Below are 21,947 nucleotides of genomic sequence, written 5' to 3' on the forward strand. Positions count from 1 at the left end.
ACCGTGGACTACTTCCGTAATTTAGGAACTCGCACCGTCCAATTCGTTGCGTCCAAAACCGTGCGTCTCGCGACTTGTAATTTCGGAATGGCTATGAAGAACCATTTCACTATCAAGAACCACGAAACGCTGTTCCTTCTGAATTCCACCTGTGTGACAAACAGAATAAAAATACTCTAATTTGAGACGAGAAAGGGGAAAGCAAATTTATCATTCGTTTACAACGATCTGTGCCGTAACGATCGCGCTAGAGAATGTGGTGGGATGTGAACGGTGGGTCTTGAATCATCGCTACTGTTTACCGTGCGTACCTTCGCTGTCAAAGAAATGCTTCTTGAGGGGACATATTTTTAAAACAAACATCAGTGATGCATTATTAGCGCCTCCACCCTCACGGTTGTAGCTCGGCAAGGGGCTAACGCTGACGACGGTACGGACGAATGAGTTATGGAAGCAAGGGTGTTGGATGATGAGTGCCTGAAATGCGCGATGATGAATAATTTTGGTGCGGGACGTTAAATCCAGGGTAACCCCTTGCGAAGCCAACTTTGACGTGTGTTGTCAAGTGGGAAGCTTCGGTGGATAATTAATGCATTCTTAGGCAAATTATTAGTACGCACATAAAAGTATGCTTGTCAATGACGAAACTTTCGGCTTTTGAACGGTGACACTTTAGAAGGCTTGACGGCGTAACGGCGGCTATTGTGAAAATTAGTCGGTACACGGCGGGTACATACGGATCTATTTGCCGCGAATCCGTCATCGTAAGCCAAGGTAAGCTGAGTGAGACCGGTGGAAAAGAAGATCCGGATGATTGAGCTATTTAGACACGATTGCTTTTAATGTACACATAACTACTAAGTAAGTATTTAAAGGATCACGGTTTCGTTCTTCTCCCGTTGGGATTGCCCGACGAGAGCAAAAAGGATGCAAACGGTGATGATTGATGCCGCTGTTGTGTGTCACTTGCTGGAAATTTGACGGCATCGAACAGTGGCCGATTCTACCGCTCCGCTGACAGCGTGTCGGAAGGCTAAAACGTAGGCGATACATTAGGAAGCACATTAGGCCTGATCAGGCGGTACGTGGTTGTACATGCAGACGAAAGCATTCATCTTACCGCTCTGCTCCAGATGGGATAGACCGGCAGCCGTTGAACCGGCCGGACTCGTCACGTCGTCCTTCAGCTGGCCCGGATGGCGTCCAGTTTCGCGTACCAACTTTCCGGAGCCGAGCACCGTTTGCGATGCCAACCGGTAGGCAAGGTCGCGCGGCAATCCCATACGTACCGCACCGTCCGCCAATGCTTCAATCATCACGAACACATACGCCGGTCCACTGCCGGAAAGGGCCGTGATGGGATCCATCATACTTTCCGGGACCTCCTCACAGGTTCCCACGGCTTGGAAGAGTGCCTGCGTCACCTTGCAATCATCATCGGTGGCGGCAGATCCGCGCACGTACACCGAAGCACCGGCTCGTACCAGTGCAGGCGTGTTTGGCATCACGCGTATCACGCGAGCCGTAGACTCGAGCGACTAAATGTGGGAAGGGACAGGGAAAACAGAAACGGAACCGGACCCGATTCCGTGTTATCAGCGATCGTTTCGATTGATGTTTTTGGTGGCTTATCATGCAGGCACAAAGGGTAAATAATCACACATTTTCTAGCTCGCGCAACGTTACGCCCATCGCGATCGATATGAATAGTTTACCGGCACTAGCGGGACGGACGGCCTGCAGCACGCTCTCGACGACCGTCGGTTTGACGGAGATGAAGATGATCTCGGAACCGCTCACCACCGGCAGATTTTCGACGTGTGTTTTCGCTCCGAACGCTTTGAACGCTTCGATGTTTGCATGATCAGACGGATGAAAGCTGGCCGTCATGCTATCTCCTCGTGTGAGTCCTGGAATTTAAACCCGAGTGCAATCGTTTTATTATTAATGAAGACCTCTTCAAACGAGTTATTGTGTTGGCACATTAAATCAGCTAGATACGAATACTGACGACAGGATCTCTCATGATATTAGTCTATGACGTCAATACCCAAGCTGAATGCTAAATACAGATGCATTTAGGGCACGTTGTCCCAGATGTTGATCAGTTTAAATACAAGTTCTATTTATGGATCTAAACAATATGCTGACCACTTATTTTGTAGCAAACTTTTAAAATCACGTTGTGCGTTTTCCGGCAATTGATTTCGTTCGCATATTATTGTTTGTTAACACGCATCTGTTTGTACTGGCGATAGTAGGTCACCCAAGAGATTATGCCACTATGCACTGGACTTGGTTATATCATCGCATACACAATCTGACGGCAGACCTTCGAAAACTTTAGAACCAAAATTTATAAGCTCACCAGCAGAGATGAACCCGTTTGCCATGGCCTGAGCCATCTTGCCACCTCCAAGAAAACCTAGCTTTAACAGTTTGCTCATTTTTGTACACTGCGGATGCGGAAATATTATAGTTGTGCTCCAGAGGAAATCACTTCACGAACTACGGGCTGGGATCTAGTTTATGGAAATCAACAACACGCCCGACCATCCAGTGACCATGATGATAGTGTCGTGCGGGGCCATGTTATGAAACGAAACCGATTGCCGATTGCCAATGCTTGGCGATAAGCCTGCATCTTTGAACTGATATGATACACACACTCACTCTCTCTCTCACTCGAATCTGGCCGTTCCAAAGTCGTAGAGGCATCTTATCAATACCGTACCATTAAACCAGAACTTCACTCTGGACGCGTCTTGCGACCAGCCGGTGATGGTGTGTGAAAACATTACTGTCCCACCACCTACCCCGGGCGCTGGGTGTGTGAAACTTTTGTGCCAAACGTGCGTGCGTGTGAATTTAAGGCACCCTCGAGCAATTAAGCGAAATGGCACGGCATGTGAAGAGCTACCGGGTGTCCCCGGAATCCGTCCAAGATCATAAAATATCTTCCACCGCAACACGATGCTCCTACCAGGAGGGCCTGCTGCCCTCTAATAGGTTGCGCGCTAACACACAAAAAGGGTAACAGCTGGAGATGGCGCACTTAAGGGGATTTACACCCACATTTTGTTTAATTTAGTTTATATTATACCGCACGAACTTAATTTAAGTGTAAACGCACCCATATGCTGCTGTGACATGTTTAAATGAAGCATAAATAAACGTTTCCCCCACGCGATTGTGCCAAGTTCGCACGGTAGGACCGGTAGAGACAGTAAATCTCGGCTCTTCCTGGCCCTCCTGGCTTGTGGATCAAAATGTTGTGTTTCGGAATTGTACAACTAGTTGCAGAATACTTTTCTTTCCTTTTAGTGGTATTGTGACAGTAACCATTCGAAAATTAGATTATCACCAATGTCCTTGGAAAGTGCTGCCGAAACAAATCCTGCTGCCTCGGTCCTTGTCATCCTATATCATGTTGCCTAACCTACACGTGTAACACACTGGAGAGGATCACAACATCTCACTTGCATCTCATGATGCAGTGTCTCGTAACTCGATCATCTTCCTAACACGCCCTGCTTTGTGTTAAAACACCAACCATATGCATTTGCGGCGCTTGTCATTGCCTTCAGGATCATCATTACGGGCGTCGTTCGGGGCTCGTCCATTCTTTGCGCAGGACAACAGTAGAGGAAGCATCTGTTTACAAACATGTTGCACAATCCCTTTGCTTAAAAATGCCTTTCGCCCATGCCCGAGACTATGGATGCATTATCGAAACGGACCACTTAAGCATGAAGATCAGTGCTCATCGCTGTTCATTCCTAGAACGCTGTCATTATGCTACGCATTCGTCCTTTGCTGGAAGCTAGCGGAACTCGTATCTGTTTCACGAGAAGGCAGCCCGAACGTGTCGGTGCACTTCAACTGTGGGCGAGAGCTAACAAGCACTTGAGAGACTTATTTATGGGAAAGAATCCTACAAGCGTGTCACTTGTAATTGAAGATATTTTTCTTGGAATCTGGTGACACTTTCCGCAGTTGCTTGAAGAGGTCATCCGAAAATAGTTGCATGGTAATTGGTTAAAAAAATTGGTAAAGTCAGCTCTGGTAGAATCCTGTATTGGATCACTTTTTTCAAGATTATAGCCAATGTCAGTGATTCGTGATGATAAAATTAGCCAATAATGTAGAGTTGCTAATTTTACATTTTATTGAAGCTCTGATTTAACTATCCTCACAACTGCACATTATTTTGATAATTACATCGGTTTTGTATCGTCTTTTCAAATATTGACATGTCCGATGCACTGATTGGTCATCTCACTTACGCACCAAATGCAATTTTTCTTTCCGCCTAAATAGCTCAATGCCCTTTGAAACTGATACCGCTTGTAAACTGACACTTCGGTTAAAAGGGGAAACCCCTAGCTGAAAGTATGCTTCTCGAAACGGCAACATACTTGTTGTCTAGTGTTGCATGAACATCCTTAAGGCGCCTGACTTCTAAATAGCGTCATGTGTCACCGTAGGAGCGAAGGAAAAATTGAAGAAACAACACATAAAAAATAAGCTAGCCAAGTGGTGTGTGTAAAACTTTACATCTTCCACTCGAGTGAAGTGTAAGGTTCAACAGGCAAACGAAGAATTCGATTCTCGGCTCCCAAGCAGTTCTTCAACTTTTCAAGACCGCATTTCGGCATGTCCACCACTTGAGAGGTATGAAAAATGGACCACAGCCTCTCAGCCGAACCGAGTTTGCACTTCTTTTCCGTCCCTTGGAAGGCGTTGTAAGCTGAAGTCTTGCAATAGCTGTCGGTGTGAGTTGGTAGCCTAGCCCAGGCCCAAGAACAAATCTGTAACTGAAGTCAACGTGTACCTCCGCCTATCTGTTGTCTTCGATATTCCGTTGCTCGGCGTGCTTAGAAGCGCCAACAACCGGCAACTCGCTCCTTCCGAGGCACCGAAATTGTATTCCGAAACACACAATACCTTCGCAGTGGCAGTGCCACCAGGGCAACTGTGGGCAAGGATAGAGTGCATCATCTATAAAGCATAACATTAGCATACGAGAGGAATGTCATGTTAAGATGGTTATTTCTCGGTATTTATAATATACGAGTGGCGCTTATTAAAATTTTCCTTCGCAGAAACTGCACCATCCGGGACGGCAGGGCGGCCTAGTGGCCCTGCCGGCGCGTCTGCCACGCAGTGCCATCCACACACGCCTTGCGACCGTTTTTGGCGGACGAGTGTAAGTGGGAACAGCACATTTTTAATATCCGCGTACCTACACGTTGGGTCATATGTTTTGCCATATCACTTGTACAACAAATAGACGTTGTCGTCGAGTTCACTTGCTTGAGCAGAGGAGACACAGCACGGAGAGAGAAAAAAAAGGCGATGTGTAGGACAGAACAAGAAAGGGGCTTTGTTGTTTGCTATGCTGCTGCTGCTGCTGCTGCTAGTACTTCTTCTCCGATGCCCCGCGCGGAACATGATCCCTTGGAAGGTAGACGACGTCAACGAACACAATGTGCTTACGATCATTAAGCAGGCGCGTTTATTCGTACGAAGTGCCTGGCGCTTATGATGAGTACATTAAAATTCATATTCATCTTTTACCAGCTTCTTTCCGAATTGCTTTCCACCACCCGAACCGTGTACCCCCGGTGCCGAGTTCGTCCATACGATTGGCCCAGTTACGCTAAAGCCGTCCTGCTAACGACTGTACGTCGTCACTGTGCGTCAGAGCCGGAGACAGGGGGCGAAGAGTCCGCAGGAGTTGAGCCGCCCGTAGAAGGCACACAGTAATGTCCGTACATAAATGTTTATTACGAGCTGTGTTTAATATTATCAAAAATTATTAAATGTCTTCAGTACGGTTTAATGTGTTCGCTCATTCTCGCCATAAGCCACGGGAGAACAACGGGGTAAAGCGAGCAGGCGTTCTCGGAAGTGTGCCGTTGGTAAACATCTCGTAGCGTTCATTAGGAGGACAGATTTTTCCGCTTGCTAAACAGGTTTTTATGGAAAAAGTGTAATCTTGGATGTCTTCTTCAGAGTGATAAAAGTGAAACTGTGTCATATTAAAGACTGCGTGTGGTGTATTTTCGTTAAAATTTATCTCGGGCAGTTAAATGAGTTTATAGCTCGGGTATGTTTGACATTTCATGCTGGAACAGTTGAATACATAAAGCGTCAGCAATCAACTAAATTGAGACGTTTTGGTGTAGGATTTAAAACAGTTCAACATCCAACTACTTGTTTCCAGCTAATAGAATAAGAAACGCTAGGTTCTGATGGCCTGGAAGAGTCTTGGTAACTAGCATATAATTTTGTTTACTATTCCATCCAGTAAAAACCTACTGATCTTAGTGTAGAATGTTCTTTTTAAGTCATTTTTGACAACTTGTCTCCCATATTTGAATTGACGGTTAATCTATTATTCCAAAACCTGTAACTGGCTTTCATAGGTTCGTTACTGTATAGGATAAAGTTGCTGATAGGTGGCTGATCTTGATGTGCTTGTCGCAAAAAGATTTTTATGTTTCACATGTCTGATTATCAGCTGCTATGTTTTCAGTTATTCCATAAAGTCCTGACTCTTTACAAATTAATTTTAAAACATTCCTTGACTTGAGATCGAGCTCGCAATAATTAATGTACCATGAATTCTTTTAATGCACTGTTTATATCGTCAGTATAGGAATTACAGTCAAGAGTCCTTTAAAAGTAGGACAAAAATTATAAAATTGTTTCTTCATTGAAAACTCGTATTGATCATACCTCTCAAAAGTTAAGCAATTGAATAGGCAGTATGTCAATGATGGGGGCAACTCAGAGGAAGAGGACCTGGGTTCAAAACCCATCCGGATCATTCTCCCGTAGCGAGTACTGACTACCCAACTACGTGGTATTAAGAAGTTTAGTTAGCCAAACATGGCAGGCATGACCTTAGGAGGTCGAAAACCAAGGAAAAGAAGAATTGTCCGTAATTAGATAATCTAGCTTAATATCGGGACGGTCTGGTGGCCGAGGCGACAGCGCCGCCGGTCTTCACCCGGCAGGGCCGGAGCTCAAATCCCATCCAGATCGCCTCACCGTACACATTACTGACTATTCCGGCGGCAACACACTGAAAGCCAGAAATGGCAGGCCGAGACCTCTCGTGGTTGTAGTGCCCTAAGAAGAAGCTTATAATACCGACGGCAATCGATTTTATCCCATTTTTTAAAGTACTAGTACACAAATGAGAACGAGGACAAGCACTAAAACACCCACCAAGTGTATTATTTTTGGTTGTCAGTTTTTAAATAGTTTTGCAATATTTATTATGTCCGGTGTGCGCCCGAACGCCAATCGATGGTAATCAAGGTACATGTATTTGTATGAACATTGTTAGTACAAATAAATTGGTCACCTTCAGCTTCCGGTCCGGGCGGAGAAAAATTGAAACATGGTCTTTGTAGCCGCGCCAGTACTTCATGCAAGACATGCGACAAATATCGCCGTAGACAAAGTGAAACCACAACCCAGGGCGACTGTGCTATAAAAAGAGCACTCTCCCGTTGTGTTCGGGTGGCATTGGCTCAATCCAGGAACATTGTACCACAAAAATTGGTATCGGAAGCACTAGGTAATGAATTAGTTTTTCGGCCACGCCGTAAACATGTTAATAGATATTAGGGTGTCAGACGTGTGACAGCTTCCAACCAATCTTGTGGAAAAGTCATTTTTCTCCACCATCAATACGGCGGCGGCTGCAGGCGGCCTCTTCTTTCTTTAAGTATGCGCCCAGGCTTGCGGCCGGTTCACGACGAACGCACGTCGTAGACAGCTTTCGGGGGAGGTGCAGAATGTTGCAACGAACAAAAGATTTCGGCTTAAATGCCGGCCCTCTCGCTGTGGCCTTTTCGGCGTGTGTGTGACTTGCCCCAACATCGATCGATCGATTGCATGCATCTTACGGTCTCCTACACAAATCGTACGGCATCGAGAACCATTTCCAACATAAATTGTCCTTCTCATAAGACTTCAAGCAATATGCTCCGGTGGCTTCGCCGGAATGGTTGCAAGTTGCGTAAGAAAGAAAACCGAAACTGAGCAAAAAAAAAAAACAAACTGAGTCGACGAAGAAAAAGAAATAAATCAAACCAGTTCAACCGCTGAGGACATGTAGCTGGATGAATGACAGTTTTTCAGCCTCCAGCGTCAACTAGCGCAGGAACGAAATTTGCCGACCGCTTGACAAGATTGGCCCGGGTTTGATGGAAAAGTTAGCGTAAGATTATCCTTTGCGCGACGTTCTGTTTCTTCGAATGTGCTGAGAGGTTAAGCGACGCTAACGACGTCGAGTTATGTGACCTGGCGCGTCAAAGGTGGTCCGGCCGGAGCCCGCGCTCAGTAGTTCAGCCGTTGGCAAAAGACGGTTGACGAATCGGGTAAGCATAGAAAATGACGACATCGTACGAAGGAAGCCGGTCATGTTGATTGCTTGGCGCCATCTGCTGCACTTTAAACAGCCTTCGCCTCTAAACAATGGAAGTCAGACAGTCCATCAAGCCGTCATGCGCGCGACAATGATTAAGATGACACTGGACATAATTGGGCAAAGGTATGGAGCATTGCGAGCGATAAAAAGAGGCCAATGAAAGCCGAGAACAATCACGAGATTTCTCAGAGTTTTTTGTTGGTTGCTTTTAAAGCCAACACTATCCGTTCGAAAGCAAAAATTCGTATTTACGAAAGAAAATGTACATTCAAAATGACCGACTATCAAAAGAAAAAGCGAACAACACGCCGGATGTCGGTTAAAATTTTCGACCAGCGTATGACCACCACAGGCAGGATTGATTATTCGGCTATCGGTAAACTGAGTCGCAGATTGGCAAACGTTAGGCTCCGCAATATCAATACCATCTACATGAGATAAAAAATTGAGCTAATAATGTTTGACAAATACCAGAAATGGTTCCGTAAATTACAGATATGTTATATTAAAACAGATTAAATCAAAGATAAAAAAAGTGAGGCCCAAGTCTAGACCAACTTCCATATTTGTATGCTTCTTAATTTATACTTAATGAAAAACAAAACGGACAGTATCTCTATTTTGTCCAATTCGCAGTGCATATAGACGAAACTCACAAATATCCCAAAAGCCACCTTATTCACGGCCATATCTGCTTGTCGCAAGCAGCGTTGTGGGTAAAATCCTCTGCAATCAAAATTATTAACGAGAAATGCAAGTCTATTTCGTGGTAAGGGTCGAAAGAAATTGTGATAAGTCTACGCTGTCGCGCGTCTATGCGTCTAGACCAGAGCATTTGAAGAATTCTTCATGATTTTTCAGATTACTATGTGTCGGTACTGAATTGCAGCTAGATTATCACCACACATGTATTGCAAATTGTTCCTTGGGACATTCATCGCTTTGCGGAGCATTTGCAGTAAAGAATCAAGAGTAATGGCAAAAACCTGACATGATGGAATCTGTTTTTGAATCTAATAGAATAGGTTAATCTCTATCAGTAAGCTTCATAAGGGAAGATAAAAAATTGTATCAAGACTTACTTATCTTACTTACTTATTTATCAGGCGCTACAACCCTATTTGCGGTCTTGGACTGCTGCATCAATCCTCGATACCTCTCACGGTTTAGCGCCGTCGTCTGCCAATCCGTTATCCCAGCCGTTCTGGCATCAACGCCATCACTCCATCTCAAATTGGGCCTACCACGCCTCCTCTGTCCGTGTGGACGGCCTAAAAGAACTTTACGGGCTAGGTTGTCCGGTGTCATTCTCATGACGTGACCAGCCCACCGGAGCCTGGCGAGTCTTATTCGCTGCACGATGGTGAGACCATCTCGTAGGTGATATCTTGTAGCTCCAAAAATCTTTCTCAGGATCTTCCTCTCGCTTGCGGAAAAGATGACTTCGTCAGTTTTGAACAGAGTCCATGTCTCAGAGGCGTATGTGAGTACTGGGACTATAAATGTTCTGTACAGTCCCAGCTTCGTCTGTCTTTACAGTTATTTAGAGTGGAGAAGTTTCCTCAGGCCGGTCGGCAGCCAGCACCCTTGCGCGTAACTCAACATCAATTTGACCCCAGATAGGTGAAGTTTTGGACGACTTCGAAGGTGTGGTCACCTATCTGTACATCACCAATACTGTATCAAGATTGATCTACTCGATACTATTTTATTATTGGGTTTAACCTAGCCTAAGCTAGAAAATTTAGTGAGCTAGAAAATCATACATATTTTTTGTTGGAGAAAATGTGCTAAAATCTTTAAAGATTTGCAGCAAAAGGCTATGCAACAATGTGCAATCCACATCGGCATTAAAATCCATTGTTTACATTTCTACGATATCGATGACATTAGCTGCCGTGGTTCAGGATGCTCTACAAAAACAAAAGCAAAGACATTTGTTCGAATTTATTGTTTGGGGTTTTGCTGAGAAGCAGAGCTAGCAACATGCCAGCCGGTAAATGTCAACATACACAAGAAATGGCTTAGGTTATCATAGACCCCATTATAGAAAACTTAAAACAAAAACGGCTGGTGAACCTGAACTTTCCTTAGTAAAATAGCATTACCAATTTTCCAATTGCGTTCAACAGAGTATTAAAATCTCTTTAGCATCTGTATCAGCGTTGTAACCAAAACGTAGGGCTTGTAGACCTTAATTTATCTGAATTTATTGGCACATCTCGATCCTACGGTTAATGCTGTTTATTCTGGTATATGGCTCTCGGTTAAGGATTCTCCAAAACTTTACACCAGCTACATGCAGATTTGGCTGACTGCAGCAAATAAAACCACACTTGGGAATCACACCATGGTTGATTGTGTTTGCATAATGAGACAATGGTGTCGCAAGCTTGGCAAATGTTCGCACCGCTTTGTAACAGGCCGATTTCCTTTAACCTAAACTAAAACTTATACTAAAGATTTTGTAAAATTTAAATCAAATAACCAAAAGGGATATTTTAAAAATAATAATTATTTGTTAATTGAAAAGCCATTCATTGCAAATAAGCATAAATTTGTTAATTAAAACTATTACCAAATACTTAATTACACACAATTGCCCTTGCCTCGAACAACACATTCCGCAACTGGCTGTGCATTTGTCAAACGGTACAGTCAACTGCCACTCGGTAAATGGTTTGGACGGGTGTGCCTGCTTTTCGATTGCCTGCCAATTGGCAGTATGCATCGTCACTTGTACAGCACGCAACCATCGTACGGAAAAGAATGAATGGAAATCAGGATCATCGCGGAAGCTTCATGGCACAACAGTCCGAAGGTTGCTACACCACAAACGGTACGGCGCCCAGCAGCAGCGGTGTAAGGTTGCAGACCACACTTGGCTCGGTTGGTGCTGCTGCATGCATGCTGCTGCTGCTGCTGCTGCTGCATTTTGAATGGAGAGCCCGGTCGCATGTTGAACGCCCCATGTTTACGGAAACAGTCATTGATAAATTAATAAATTTCCTGATTCGGTTGTGGTCAGTGTTTGGTGGAAAAGTTTATGGTCCCGGTTCTTCGGCATCGTTTACCGGTTTCCGAAATGGGCATCAGCGTTGGCTTTGCTGGAGAATCTTGTGCACGGAGGGAGCCCTCTGAAGGACTCTACCGCTTTTTTGCCCGCCCCGTTCGTGTCCGACACCAGCCACCAGCCACTGGAACGATTACCGAAAATTTTCAAATTGAAAAAGATCGCATCGAATTAAAAGGTTGGTCGTACTCGTAATCGAAGTAAATTGCGGATAATAAATTTAAATGCTGCCGTATTGGCCGGACAAACCGGAACCACACTCGAACCGGGCCGTTCGCGAACGCGTTTCGCACCGCAGTACGCCGCAGAGAGCGAGCCTCGCACAAACAATACGAAATTGCCGGACTTCATTGCTGCAGCCGAGTGATCGATGATTATTGCAATGGCAACCGAGTGTTCGTGCAGGTATGTATGCAGTTCGACTGCAACCCCGTGCACGTCGAAATCTGCGGCGATACACGATGCGCTGGACGCGCGCAGTGGTGGGTTGAAAACGGTAGAAACGGGTAGACCGGGCAAAAGGCTACCGAAACGCCTGTTAATGATTTAATGTGATGCTTCATCGGTCGTTGTGAAATAGAAACGCATCGTGTGTCCGGCTGCAAATTTATACTTTTGCTCTAACGCTCCACACTCTGCGCACTGAGTTATACATTATAAATTGTTCATTAGATGGAAATTATTTATGCAAAGTATGATATTCCCTGTTGTTCGGTTTTAGATTCAACCTATGACCGGCGCTAAGTGCCAGGTCGCGTGAACCACGGCCGCATCGCTTCTCGGTGGTTAATGAGAAATTGAAAGAAGAATAAATAGACAGACAGAAATTAGAACAGATGAGACAAGCTGGCCGAAGATATACGGCCAACGGGGAGGCCCATACTCGCCGGTAGTCACTCCCTACACACCAGACCCGAGAATGATTTATGCGATGTTGGAAGTAAAATATAGCGCTCGCCTCTCGTTTTGGTGGTTAGGCAGTAGGATTTTTTTAAAAGATTGTTTCTCTCATACCGTCACGTTGCTTCATCGACGGTTATCGCGGTTAGTGGTTGTCTCTTTCATTTGCGCTGGTGTCTTGGCGCATGGACCATCTACTCATTGAATTGTTCTTGTTCATTCGTTTGCATTTTCTTGTTTTTTTTTTCTACTGCTATTGTAGAACCTATTATTCATTTCAAGTTTTGCTTTATTTTGTTTTCGTTCTACATATTTTCTCGTTGTTTTTTAAACACCATCAGCTTTCCCTATGAAGAGGCCCAAACTGTCCAAGGTCCTGTCGGATCGTTGACGTGGTTGAACATTTTACTTAAATCTTAAGTTTTTTAGGTATGGTTTTCATCTCTTTTTACTACTCTTCTATCTCGTGAGACTCTCTCGATTGAGTTCTAGACTTGACTAGTCAAGTGCAACAGAACTGGCAAGGCCATTTCCATAGCAAACCAAGAATTGTTGTGGAAATCCCAGCGCAAAAGCAAAGACCTTCGCGATTGACAAACGAAAAATTTAGTTCGCCTCTCGGGTGCTGTGTGATGGCGTGGCGTGACGGTGGTCCAACTATGTGTGTGATAGCTGGGTAAGAAGCTGACAGCTGGTTTATGAGATAAATGGAGCGTTATTTATTACCGTGGAATGGTCTTGGGTGTCTATCCCGTCGACGTATCAACTCGCGGTCAATAGGTCTTCTGGTTGGCCTGACATCTGGAGAGATGAAGTATGAGATGTCACAGAGCGATTGCTACTGTTTAAGATACTGCTAATATCTGCCAGAAGTGACGATGAATCGCTGAAAATGGTTGTTTGAATAAGTCGTCTGATGAGATTTGCAACTTATTCATATAGTTTTTTCTTCTTGCACTACGTTAAGTAACAAATAATCCACATCAAAACTTGGAAGCAATTCACTAATTTAGCAAAATAATAACTTAAACCTCTGCTTATGATTTTTACCGATCAGCCCTAGGTGTGTGTGTCATCGCAAGTAACCGTCGATCGCCAGCACCGGAATCAGAAAATATTTATTATTTACATATTTATCAATTCCCGGTAGCCATGTTTTAAGTGGCAGCTAACTACCGATGAAATTGATTTTCAGACAGTCAAAGCAAAACTCGGTAAATTATCTTTTGCCCGGGACTTTCTTCCCGACGGGACCGACCCGTCCCCTGCGTCCCGGCCGACTGCCGGAACACCTTTCCTTTGGCACCATCGAACACGGCAGGACGTGTGCGGAACAACTAGTCGCTAAATGGGCACGCACGATTGCATGAGGGTCTCTCACGTACGCGACGGTCACCGTTTCCGATCGACGTTGCAATGACGGCAGTTATGATTGGAAACAAGTCCTTCGGGGCATCGTCGAACACAGTTAGGTGGCTGCTACTACTACACATTCTGGCAGCCACCGTGTGTGGTTGCGTGGTTTCAACCACGGCACGATGGACGGAAAAAAGAAACAGTCCGGGTATGAAAAAGTATGAAAATAATTATGTGTGGTTCGTCGTCGGCTGGCTGAGCGAATGCAAAGGATCACCCTGTGAGCCGCTGGATAGAAGGGGTGGTCCAAATAAAAACCGAGTGGTAACAGGAAAATAAATAACACATGTTCGTGAAGCGAAAGATATATATCCTTCAAATTGAAATACAAACAATTACAAGTCCTAAATCGATTTTCTTTAATTAAGTCTACCAACTTGTCCGCGCCCGGCTGGGCACTGCCTGCCACCAAGCGTTCTGTTTTTGCACTCGAATATCTCAAGCGTGCGTTGGTGAAAAATGCATTTCCAATATAAAATGCCCTCGGAGAGTAAGCTCGTGGAAGGAGGTCCTTTCTGCATCGTTTGGATCGTTGTGTTGTATTGTTTACACATATTCTAGCATTGTTGATTCTAAAGTTAACCCTTGCACGCGCTCGAAGCTGAATCCTTGCAGATGTCTTGCTATCTGAAGTTGTGTGCAGTTTTTACACGCTATATCTCTCGTTCATTTAAGGGTTTATTCGTGAGATCTGGGCCCTTTTTCTTACCTCATCTTCTCATCAACTATCAGCCGACGGCGTGGCGAAGACTCTCTTGTTAGCAAACACCTTGCACTGTGGCGAGGTGGAGATCGCGCCGTCGTACGCCCAAGACAAAGATTGCGGCTGTACAATTGTTCATCCATTATCTTTAGCTGTAAAGGCTGAAATGCTGACCTTCTCGGCATATTATTAGAGGGCTGTGCAGACCAACAGAGAATGCACTTGCAGCCACAGATAACGAGCTTTCGAAAAGTGCCCGAAGCGGGGCAACGAGTATGAATAACGGAAAGTGACCCAATCGTCCAATAAGGACTATTGGTAGGAAAGTTTAAAAGCTCTTGGGGAGGAGGCAACAGCAGCAAAAAAAAAACACACACACACACAGGGCTCCAGCATCCGTAGGCTGAACGAAAAGCTGTTGAAAACGAATCGAAATGTAAATTATCAATTTAACTGCACAAAATGTTGCACCCGGAAGGTTTTGTGGATAGCTGGTCCTGTTTGTTATTTTGCTGGAGGTTGTCTGTTCCGTTCGACTTCAGCGTTATCCGGTTTGGCAGGAGGACGGACGAGCGAAATGCCGATAGTGCTACGGAGCGGGAATGGATTTAATGGTGCTTAACGCTACCGAAATTAGCACTAATTGACTAACTTTTTGTGCTACACCGGGAAGCTGGTCGCGATCGATTTTGTGAGCAGGCAACTTGTGTTACGAAGTGTTGAAAGTTGTCAGATCTTTCCCAATTTTTGCCAGCTCTTCCACTCGGGTATGATTGGTTTGTTTATCACTCTCTATTCGAGAAAGGTGAAGAAAAGGCATCGTGCAGTTGCATCGTGAGCACATTATTATGTTGTCTGAGCGCATGTAGCCTCGGTCGAATTCTATGCCTTTTTGCTGGTTTGATGGGCGTTTGTGTTACATTGTTGCATTCCACCAGACACGCAAACGTTATCGTGGCCGTGGAAGCGTATTTCTGCTTTGTTGCTATTAACGAAAATGATCGTACCTAATGAGTTGCGGGAATTGATTCGTGCAATTTGTTATAAAATTATTAATAGTTATCATTTAACATGGGCAGATCTCACGACAGAGCCCGTAACGCACGATGTGTTATTAGCGAACATATTTTGGGTTTAAATCTCGACTGGCGATTTAACTCTCCCGTTTGACGGTTCCTTGAATTAATATCTTCGAATCTTCGGATTTTCGAATAATGCGAAGCCAGTGAGTTCAAAGGATTGAAGCAAAAAAAGTACGAAGATTTTGCAGCGTTTTTTTTTAATAACTACCGAAATGTTTTAAAATGTATAAACAGTTGTTAAACTTTTTATGAATTTATAGCATTTGTGAGACATATTCACTTTGAAGGAAGGCGATCGGAATCCACGGAGTAACCAATCGAGGGAAACTCTAGTGCTCTGTTCGTTAATCGGTTTTCAACTGTTTATTCTATCCAAAGTCTGTATAGGACAGAGGTCGAATCTTAGCAAAATTCATATCCGGCATTTTGCACCCGATTTTTGACGTTTAGATCGAAAACTGTTTACAAACAACAGAAGCAGCTGCATCGCACAATAAGGTTCCCCGGATGATTTCACGGTGCAAAACGATAAATTTTATCTCAAAAAGTCTTAACAAGACTTCAAGGATCTTCAAAATTTCACACACTAGCAGCTGGAGGTGCTCAAGGATCCGGTACCAGCAGCAGTATCAGCTAAAAAACAGCTAACATTTCCTACCTAAACTTCCAGAACGTTCCCACAGCTTTCTGTCAGTTTGTATGGGATGCGTCGATCTCTATCCTATACAGACTTTGATTCTATCGTCTAGGAGTTCATTATTGACAAGTTCGTCGGTGAATTAATGTGTACGTCAAAACTTTAATTCATGCATCATTAGTCGACATACTATACAACTAGGCCAAGTTGTTTTCTATCCTAAGCGAGCTCCTTTTTGTGGCGAATATGAAATTCTAAATGTTTCTTAATAATTGTACACGTAAATCTCAACAGTATTCTTGTTCAACCTGATGTGTAAATCGTTGGTGGTAATACTCGATATAAGTTATTAAGGACTTATGGCCTTAAGGTACCGCTTGGAACTTTACTATTCTACTACGCTTGGAGTATCGTATATCGTGCAGCACAATCGTGGATTAGTATCTTAGGTGCCTCAAGAAGCTGGTCTCTCTTACCGTACCATGATATATCCTCACCAGGAAATATCAAGTACTTCTTCAGTACAAGAAGAAGAGAGTAGTCATCAATGGTTGACAACCATTTCTGAAATATATTTTCAGAACTGTTGTTTACCTTTAGCGCTATTGCAATTTTAGTACTGAAACGAATCTAACCACAAAACAATATCCCAAGTTGAATGCATCAGTAGCTTCAACTGATGGCGGACGGCGCAACCATTCCCAAATCTATCCGCGGCATTTAATTTGGAGTCAGAAAGTGACGTAAAACAACGGTACACCATATTTTTAGCATGCTCCCTAATTTAAGCCAAATAATAACGCGCTGCCCGAGCCCGACCGAGTACAAGAAAATTCCTACTAATTGCTATCAGTGCATCAGCTTTCTTGTCGTTCTAATTGAAAACATTCTCACCACGAGAGCGCGAACGCTCGCAGTACTGCTTGCGCGCACTTTTGCTGCTTGTTATAATGCTGGCCTGTGTAAACACCCGGGCTTACAATTTACATTCGGTCTAACACGACGTTAAACATGATGAACTCTCCGGGCTAACCTTCCGTGGCGTGTCCCCGCGGGGTGGGTGGGGTAGGGTGCTAACGGACACCACTAGCAGCAAAATTCTGGGCACAAACCTCTCCTCAGTTTCTAGCATCGTCCGACACACGGGCTTCGCCGCGGGTTGCAGCGGGCAGGCACGGGAAGGATCGATAAATTATACACCTCGTGACAAACTAGCCGGATAGCCAAAAACAAGCGTAAACATATTTACAGCGATAGAACGCTCAACATTTAGGGAATGATTTTGTGATGCAAAAAATGCAGCGAGATTGCGTTCCGAACGCAAGTTTTCGTACAGTTAAGCAAGTAAGGTAAATTTTCAATATACAGGGCACAGTGACACAGGATGCAGTCACTGACTGTCACTGACATGCCATGCTGAACTGCACATACCGCATTAGCCAGTGGATTTAACGCATTTAATAAGGATGCATGTTCATATTCGATGTATTTTTGTTTCGCTCCCTTCAACTTCACACCGACACTTGCCTTGGAAGAAACATTTCGGCAGCGAAAGGTCCGCACGAACGAACTGCATGTTTTCACTTTGCCGTGACATCCATTAAACAAGGTGTATAGGATACATGCGTGTAAGTGCCAATTCGTTACGAAAATGTCTTCGTTCATCAGCTTTCCGCTAGCTCGACTTTTGACTAGTATGACATGATGTTTGTTTTGTCATAAAATTGCTAACGTCCTGGTGCATGATGTTTGTGCAGGTATTTTTAGCGAACATGGCGGGCCACCATTGCACTCCCAATCGCTTATTAGAAGCGGTTGCTGTTGGTAGCACATCTTAACTGTCTTTGATTTCTTGAGAACAATTTTCATTAGCTTAAAAGTATGCCTAACAATACTCGACTGCTATGTAATTCTGGTGCTCTATTCTTTACTCTAACATGGTATGGTGACCAACATATTCAACGCTCAACTCAACTCTCCTAATTAACTAATAACACAAATGCTTAAATGGATGCGCATTCGAACAGATACTTACTGGTAGAGAAGAAAAAAAAACTTTTCTACGCTACTTCAATGCTGCCCCAGGGTCGCTTATATTCGCCATTAGCATCATCATCATCATCATTATGCTCCTGTAGCAAGAACAGTTTGTTGTTTTTCGTTACAGGAATTTTTCTAGCACAACTTGTATCCCGCAGGCGATCGTGTGCTTTTACTTTTGTTCGCTTTTCCCTGTTTGCTGTGTGTTTGTGTGTGTGTTTGTGTGTGTGTGTGATTATGGTTTTTTCTTGTCGTTTGCTTTCATCATACAACTTATCCGGACTACTTTATTGCATACTCCAAATTCACCAATGTCTGAGACTCTCGTCCGGTCCTGGAAAAAAAAAATTCTCTTACATGATTCCGTTTGTGGCATATGCAGCACGCTTTCTCTTGAGCTTTTTTATATTATCTACCTGTATTTTGGAAGCAAGATATACATAAACGCTTGCTTTCAGTCAAAAAGGTAGACCATTTTGCTCACTGTTACGTCAAAATAGCGCAAACGAACAGAAGATGTTCGAGAATCATTTTGATTGTTCCTCATAGTATTTACTGGATCATTGCGGCCTTCTAGAATATAGGTCTTGAACCGTAACTCAGATTCAGCATATCGAAGCGCCGGTCTATTGCACAAGAAAGTCCGGGTTTCGATTCCCATTCCGAAACGCCTCGTCATAGACAGGCTCCTGACGAGTAATCCAGCTAGTAATCCAGAAATGACACTACAAGACCTCTCGTGGTTGTAGAGCCAACGGAAATTAGCAGGATTTGGTCAAATTTTTAAACACTTTTTTCGACTCTGTATAATGGGTTTTTACGAATGTTTTCTTACTACAAAACTATTTCTCCATATACTTGGATTGTAATTGCACCTACCCTCTAAACCCTTACAACACCGTCTGTTGGCGACGGCACGGAAGTAGAGATTTTGGTAAATTATGCATAATTAGTTGAATTAATCAGGCATTAGCTATTACATTCAATCCTCTGTGCCATGTCTGTGTGTGTTGTACTTTTTTGTCATAACATTTGAAATATTCACCACGGGGTTGTTTTTTACTCCAATGCAGCGCAGGGTCGTAAATTACGAAACACACGAGCGCGTCAACCAACCGAAGCCAAGCTGCACCAACCATAGTCACGCTAGGAATGCGTTGAAATATGCTTCGTAAGAAAATTTATTGTTTTACATGCGTATACGCAGCGTCGAACGCATTCGGCAGGGTGTCACGTTTTGTAGGGATATAGGGAATCGAGAACCCAACACTTCCTCATCAGAAGAGGAAGACATCACGGGAGGACAGTGGGGATTTGGTTCTCCCATCGGCCCATTCTACCTTAACTCCTGCACCAGAGAGCTCATAAACCACATAAAAGCAGTTCCAACCGATAATAAACCGTGCGCCGTGTTTTTCTCTCCGATTTGATTGCGGCATCGTTTAGTCAGTCGCGTGGTAGAAAAAGTCGGGAAAAAACACACACACGGAAAAAAACGCTGAAAGACGCTTAATGCATTTATGGCCGCGCCAAAACGGGATAGGAAAGGCCGTGTTTAGACAAGATGCACCATAAAATTATCTATATGTCAAACAATTTTAGATAAACGAGACTAAAATACGAACTCTGACATGTCAGAAGATAAAAGCTGATTTACGCCTGTCTTCCGATGGGTTGATTCGGCCGGGCGCTAAGAGCCGATTCTTGGCGCGAGTTTCCCGATTCAAACAGCGGACCTGTGTGGCTGTTTGCACTTAACGTCATCTGGAGGGGGGAGGTATTTTCTTTGGCAAAAAAAATGAAATAATTATCGGAATATCATTCCGTTTTGGACCACAGTAATTAAACGACGAGAAAACTCTGGAAGGTTCAACAATATCTGACAGAAGAAATGCGATCGTTTGCAGGCATTTTATCACACTCAACTATGTTGTCCTTAGTCTTCCAACCAAATCAACATCATTCGGTTGTTGCTGCTACCTTCTTTCGATGTGTGGTCCTCCATCTAGGTTTGGTGGCCAAACACCAACCCATCGTCTGGTGGGCCACAGATTGGGAAGTTGGAGATGATTTAGCGCACGAATCGAGGCAGTAAAAATGAGTAATTAGCCCTTTTTTGGGTTGTCACTTGTCGTCTCGGGGTGCGCACCCAGCAGCGGAGGGTGCTTGGAATGAAAATCTCTTCCCGCTGTAAGATCAACAGCTCCTTCGTGGAGGAGAGTGTGGAAGCAGCAGCCAAAGATGACAGTAGCATTTACAACTCACTCACATATCAGAGCATCTGTTGGGTGGTGAGGCAAGCGCACAACGGTAGCAAATCTATGGCCATGGCAAACGGGGACGGCGAGAGCAATAAATCGAATCGAGGAACATCTTTAGAGGAAGCAACAGAAGAAGAAAGAAAAAAAACACTTCAGTATGCCCAAAAACTATAACGTCAAAGTCGCGTTTATCATACACTTTTTCGAAGACAGCGTCGGAATGGGACGTGTGTTTAACTGAACTGAACACATGTTTTCAGTTTAGTGATACAAGGATTTCTATTTCGAAATATTCACCATCGGGGAGACATGGGAAAAGTTTGTGTAATCGGGTTGCTGCCCCGATCGGCTCGTCTCGTCTAGCGACGACCGATCGGGCTACTGTACGACAAATAATCGATGTACTATCAAGTGGGACATCTGTCGAAAGACGTAGACATTGCGGAATATGAAGAGACCCTGCTGACGATAAAAGAAGAAGCCTTTTTCTTAAGATTAGATCCACCATTCCCAGAGTACTGTGACGCACCAGGATCATCTTAATTCGGTGCGTTCGTTAGGCTGCAAGGGGTTTCCCTTTTTCACGCGCACTCACCACTAATTAACATACTCGGCACGGCTAATCCGGTAACGCGTTTTTCCCGCACGCCGTGCATCCTACGCCCCGTCGGACGTGGCTTCAATTCTTCGGCGAGAAGATTTATACAAAATTTTTAACATTCCGTTCTTATGCCACATGTGCCAAGCTACGTACTACGCCACCACACCAATAAATTAGATTAATTATTTCCTTTTTTTCTCCCTCTCCCCAACTCCCGGACGACGACTTTTTGGCTCGTTTTGGGTGCGCACTCCCAACTCCCCAACACCCCTTCATCATCGTCTCGTGTGTTTTTTGCTTTGTGAGAAAAGACCCGTTGCTGGTGGTTCCCGCACATACATGGGCATTCACAGTTTGTCATAAATTAATTTGCATACTTCTTCGTGCGTTCGTAAAGAGACAGCACGTGATACGGCTGAAGCGAATTCTTCGACCGCGCTCCCGTTTGCCCAATTTCGTGCGAAGCTAATATGTACGTGTGTTTGTGAGGAAGCGTGCGTAGTCTGTGGAAATTCTAATAAACCATTGCACCGAAGATACGACGCTGGTGTTGGCTCTGCTTCCGCTGATAGGCTCGTGTGAAGGAAGTAGGTCCCGTGTTCTTACGGTTGACGCGATGCTAATTACTAAAAATCTCTCATCCTTGTTGCCGAGCGAACGAGCGACCGACCGAACTGCGCTTCCTTGGTTAGCAGTAATTCCGGTGAAGGATGATAATTTTAGCCACGAGTCGTGCGTCTAAACGCTTCACAGCTCATTTCCACGAACGACAGCGAGATGGGAGG

The 21,947-nt window shown here is 44.3% G+C and overlaps 2 protein-coding genes across 4 annotated transcripts in view; one reads left to right on the forward strand and one right to left on the reverse strand.

Moving 5' to 3' along the window:
* LOC118509679 (ankyrin repeat domain-containing protein SOWAHB) overlaps nucleotides 1–21,947 on the forward strand; it is a 97,416-nt gene that overhangs the window by 16,621 nt on the left and 58,848 nt on the right. The gene's annotated exons all lie outside the window — the stretch shown is intronic.
* LOC118509748 (pyrroline-5-carboxylate reductase 3) lies at nucleotides 815–2,648 on the reverse strand. The gene is made up of 4 exons (XM_036050879.1): nucleotides 2,369–2,648; nucleotides 1,663–1,910; nucleotides 1,121–1,538; nucleotides 815–1,033 (listed from the first exon to the last, which is right to left on the reverse strand). The coding sequence occupies exons 1-4, from the start codon at nucleotides 2,445–2,447 to the stop codon at nucleotides 963–965; spliced, it is 816 nt and encodes a 271-aa protein (XP_035906772.1). The 5' UTR covers nucleotides 2,448–2,648; the 3' UTR covers nucleotides 815–962.

This window comes from Anopheles stephensi, chromosome 3, assembly GCF_013141755.1.
Source record: "Anopheles stephensi strain Indian chromosome 3, UCI_ANSTEP_V1.0, whole genome shotgun sequence".
Lineage (NCBI taxonomy): Eukaryota > Metazoa > Arthropoda > Insecta > Diptera > Culicidae > Anopheles > Anopheles stephensi.

Coding starts and splice junctions, on each gene's coding strand:
- LOC118509748 (XM_036050879.1), bottom strand. CDS start 2,447: ATGAGCAAACTGTTAAAGCTAGGTTTTCTTGGAGGTGGCAAGATGGCT. Junction 1,911..2,368: donor AAACGGGTTCATCTCTGCTG/GTGAGCTTATAA, acceptor TTTAAATTCCAG/GACTCACACGAGGAGATAGC. Junction 1,034..1,120: donor ATCCCATCTGGAGCAGAGCG/GTAAGATGAATG, acceptor CCTACGTTTTAG/CCTTCCGACACGCTGTCAGC.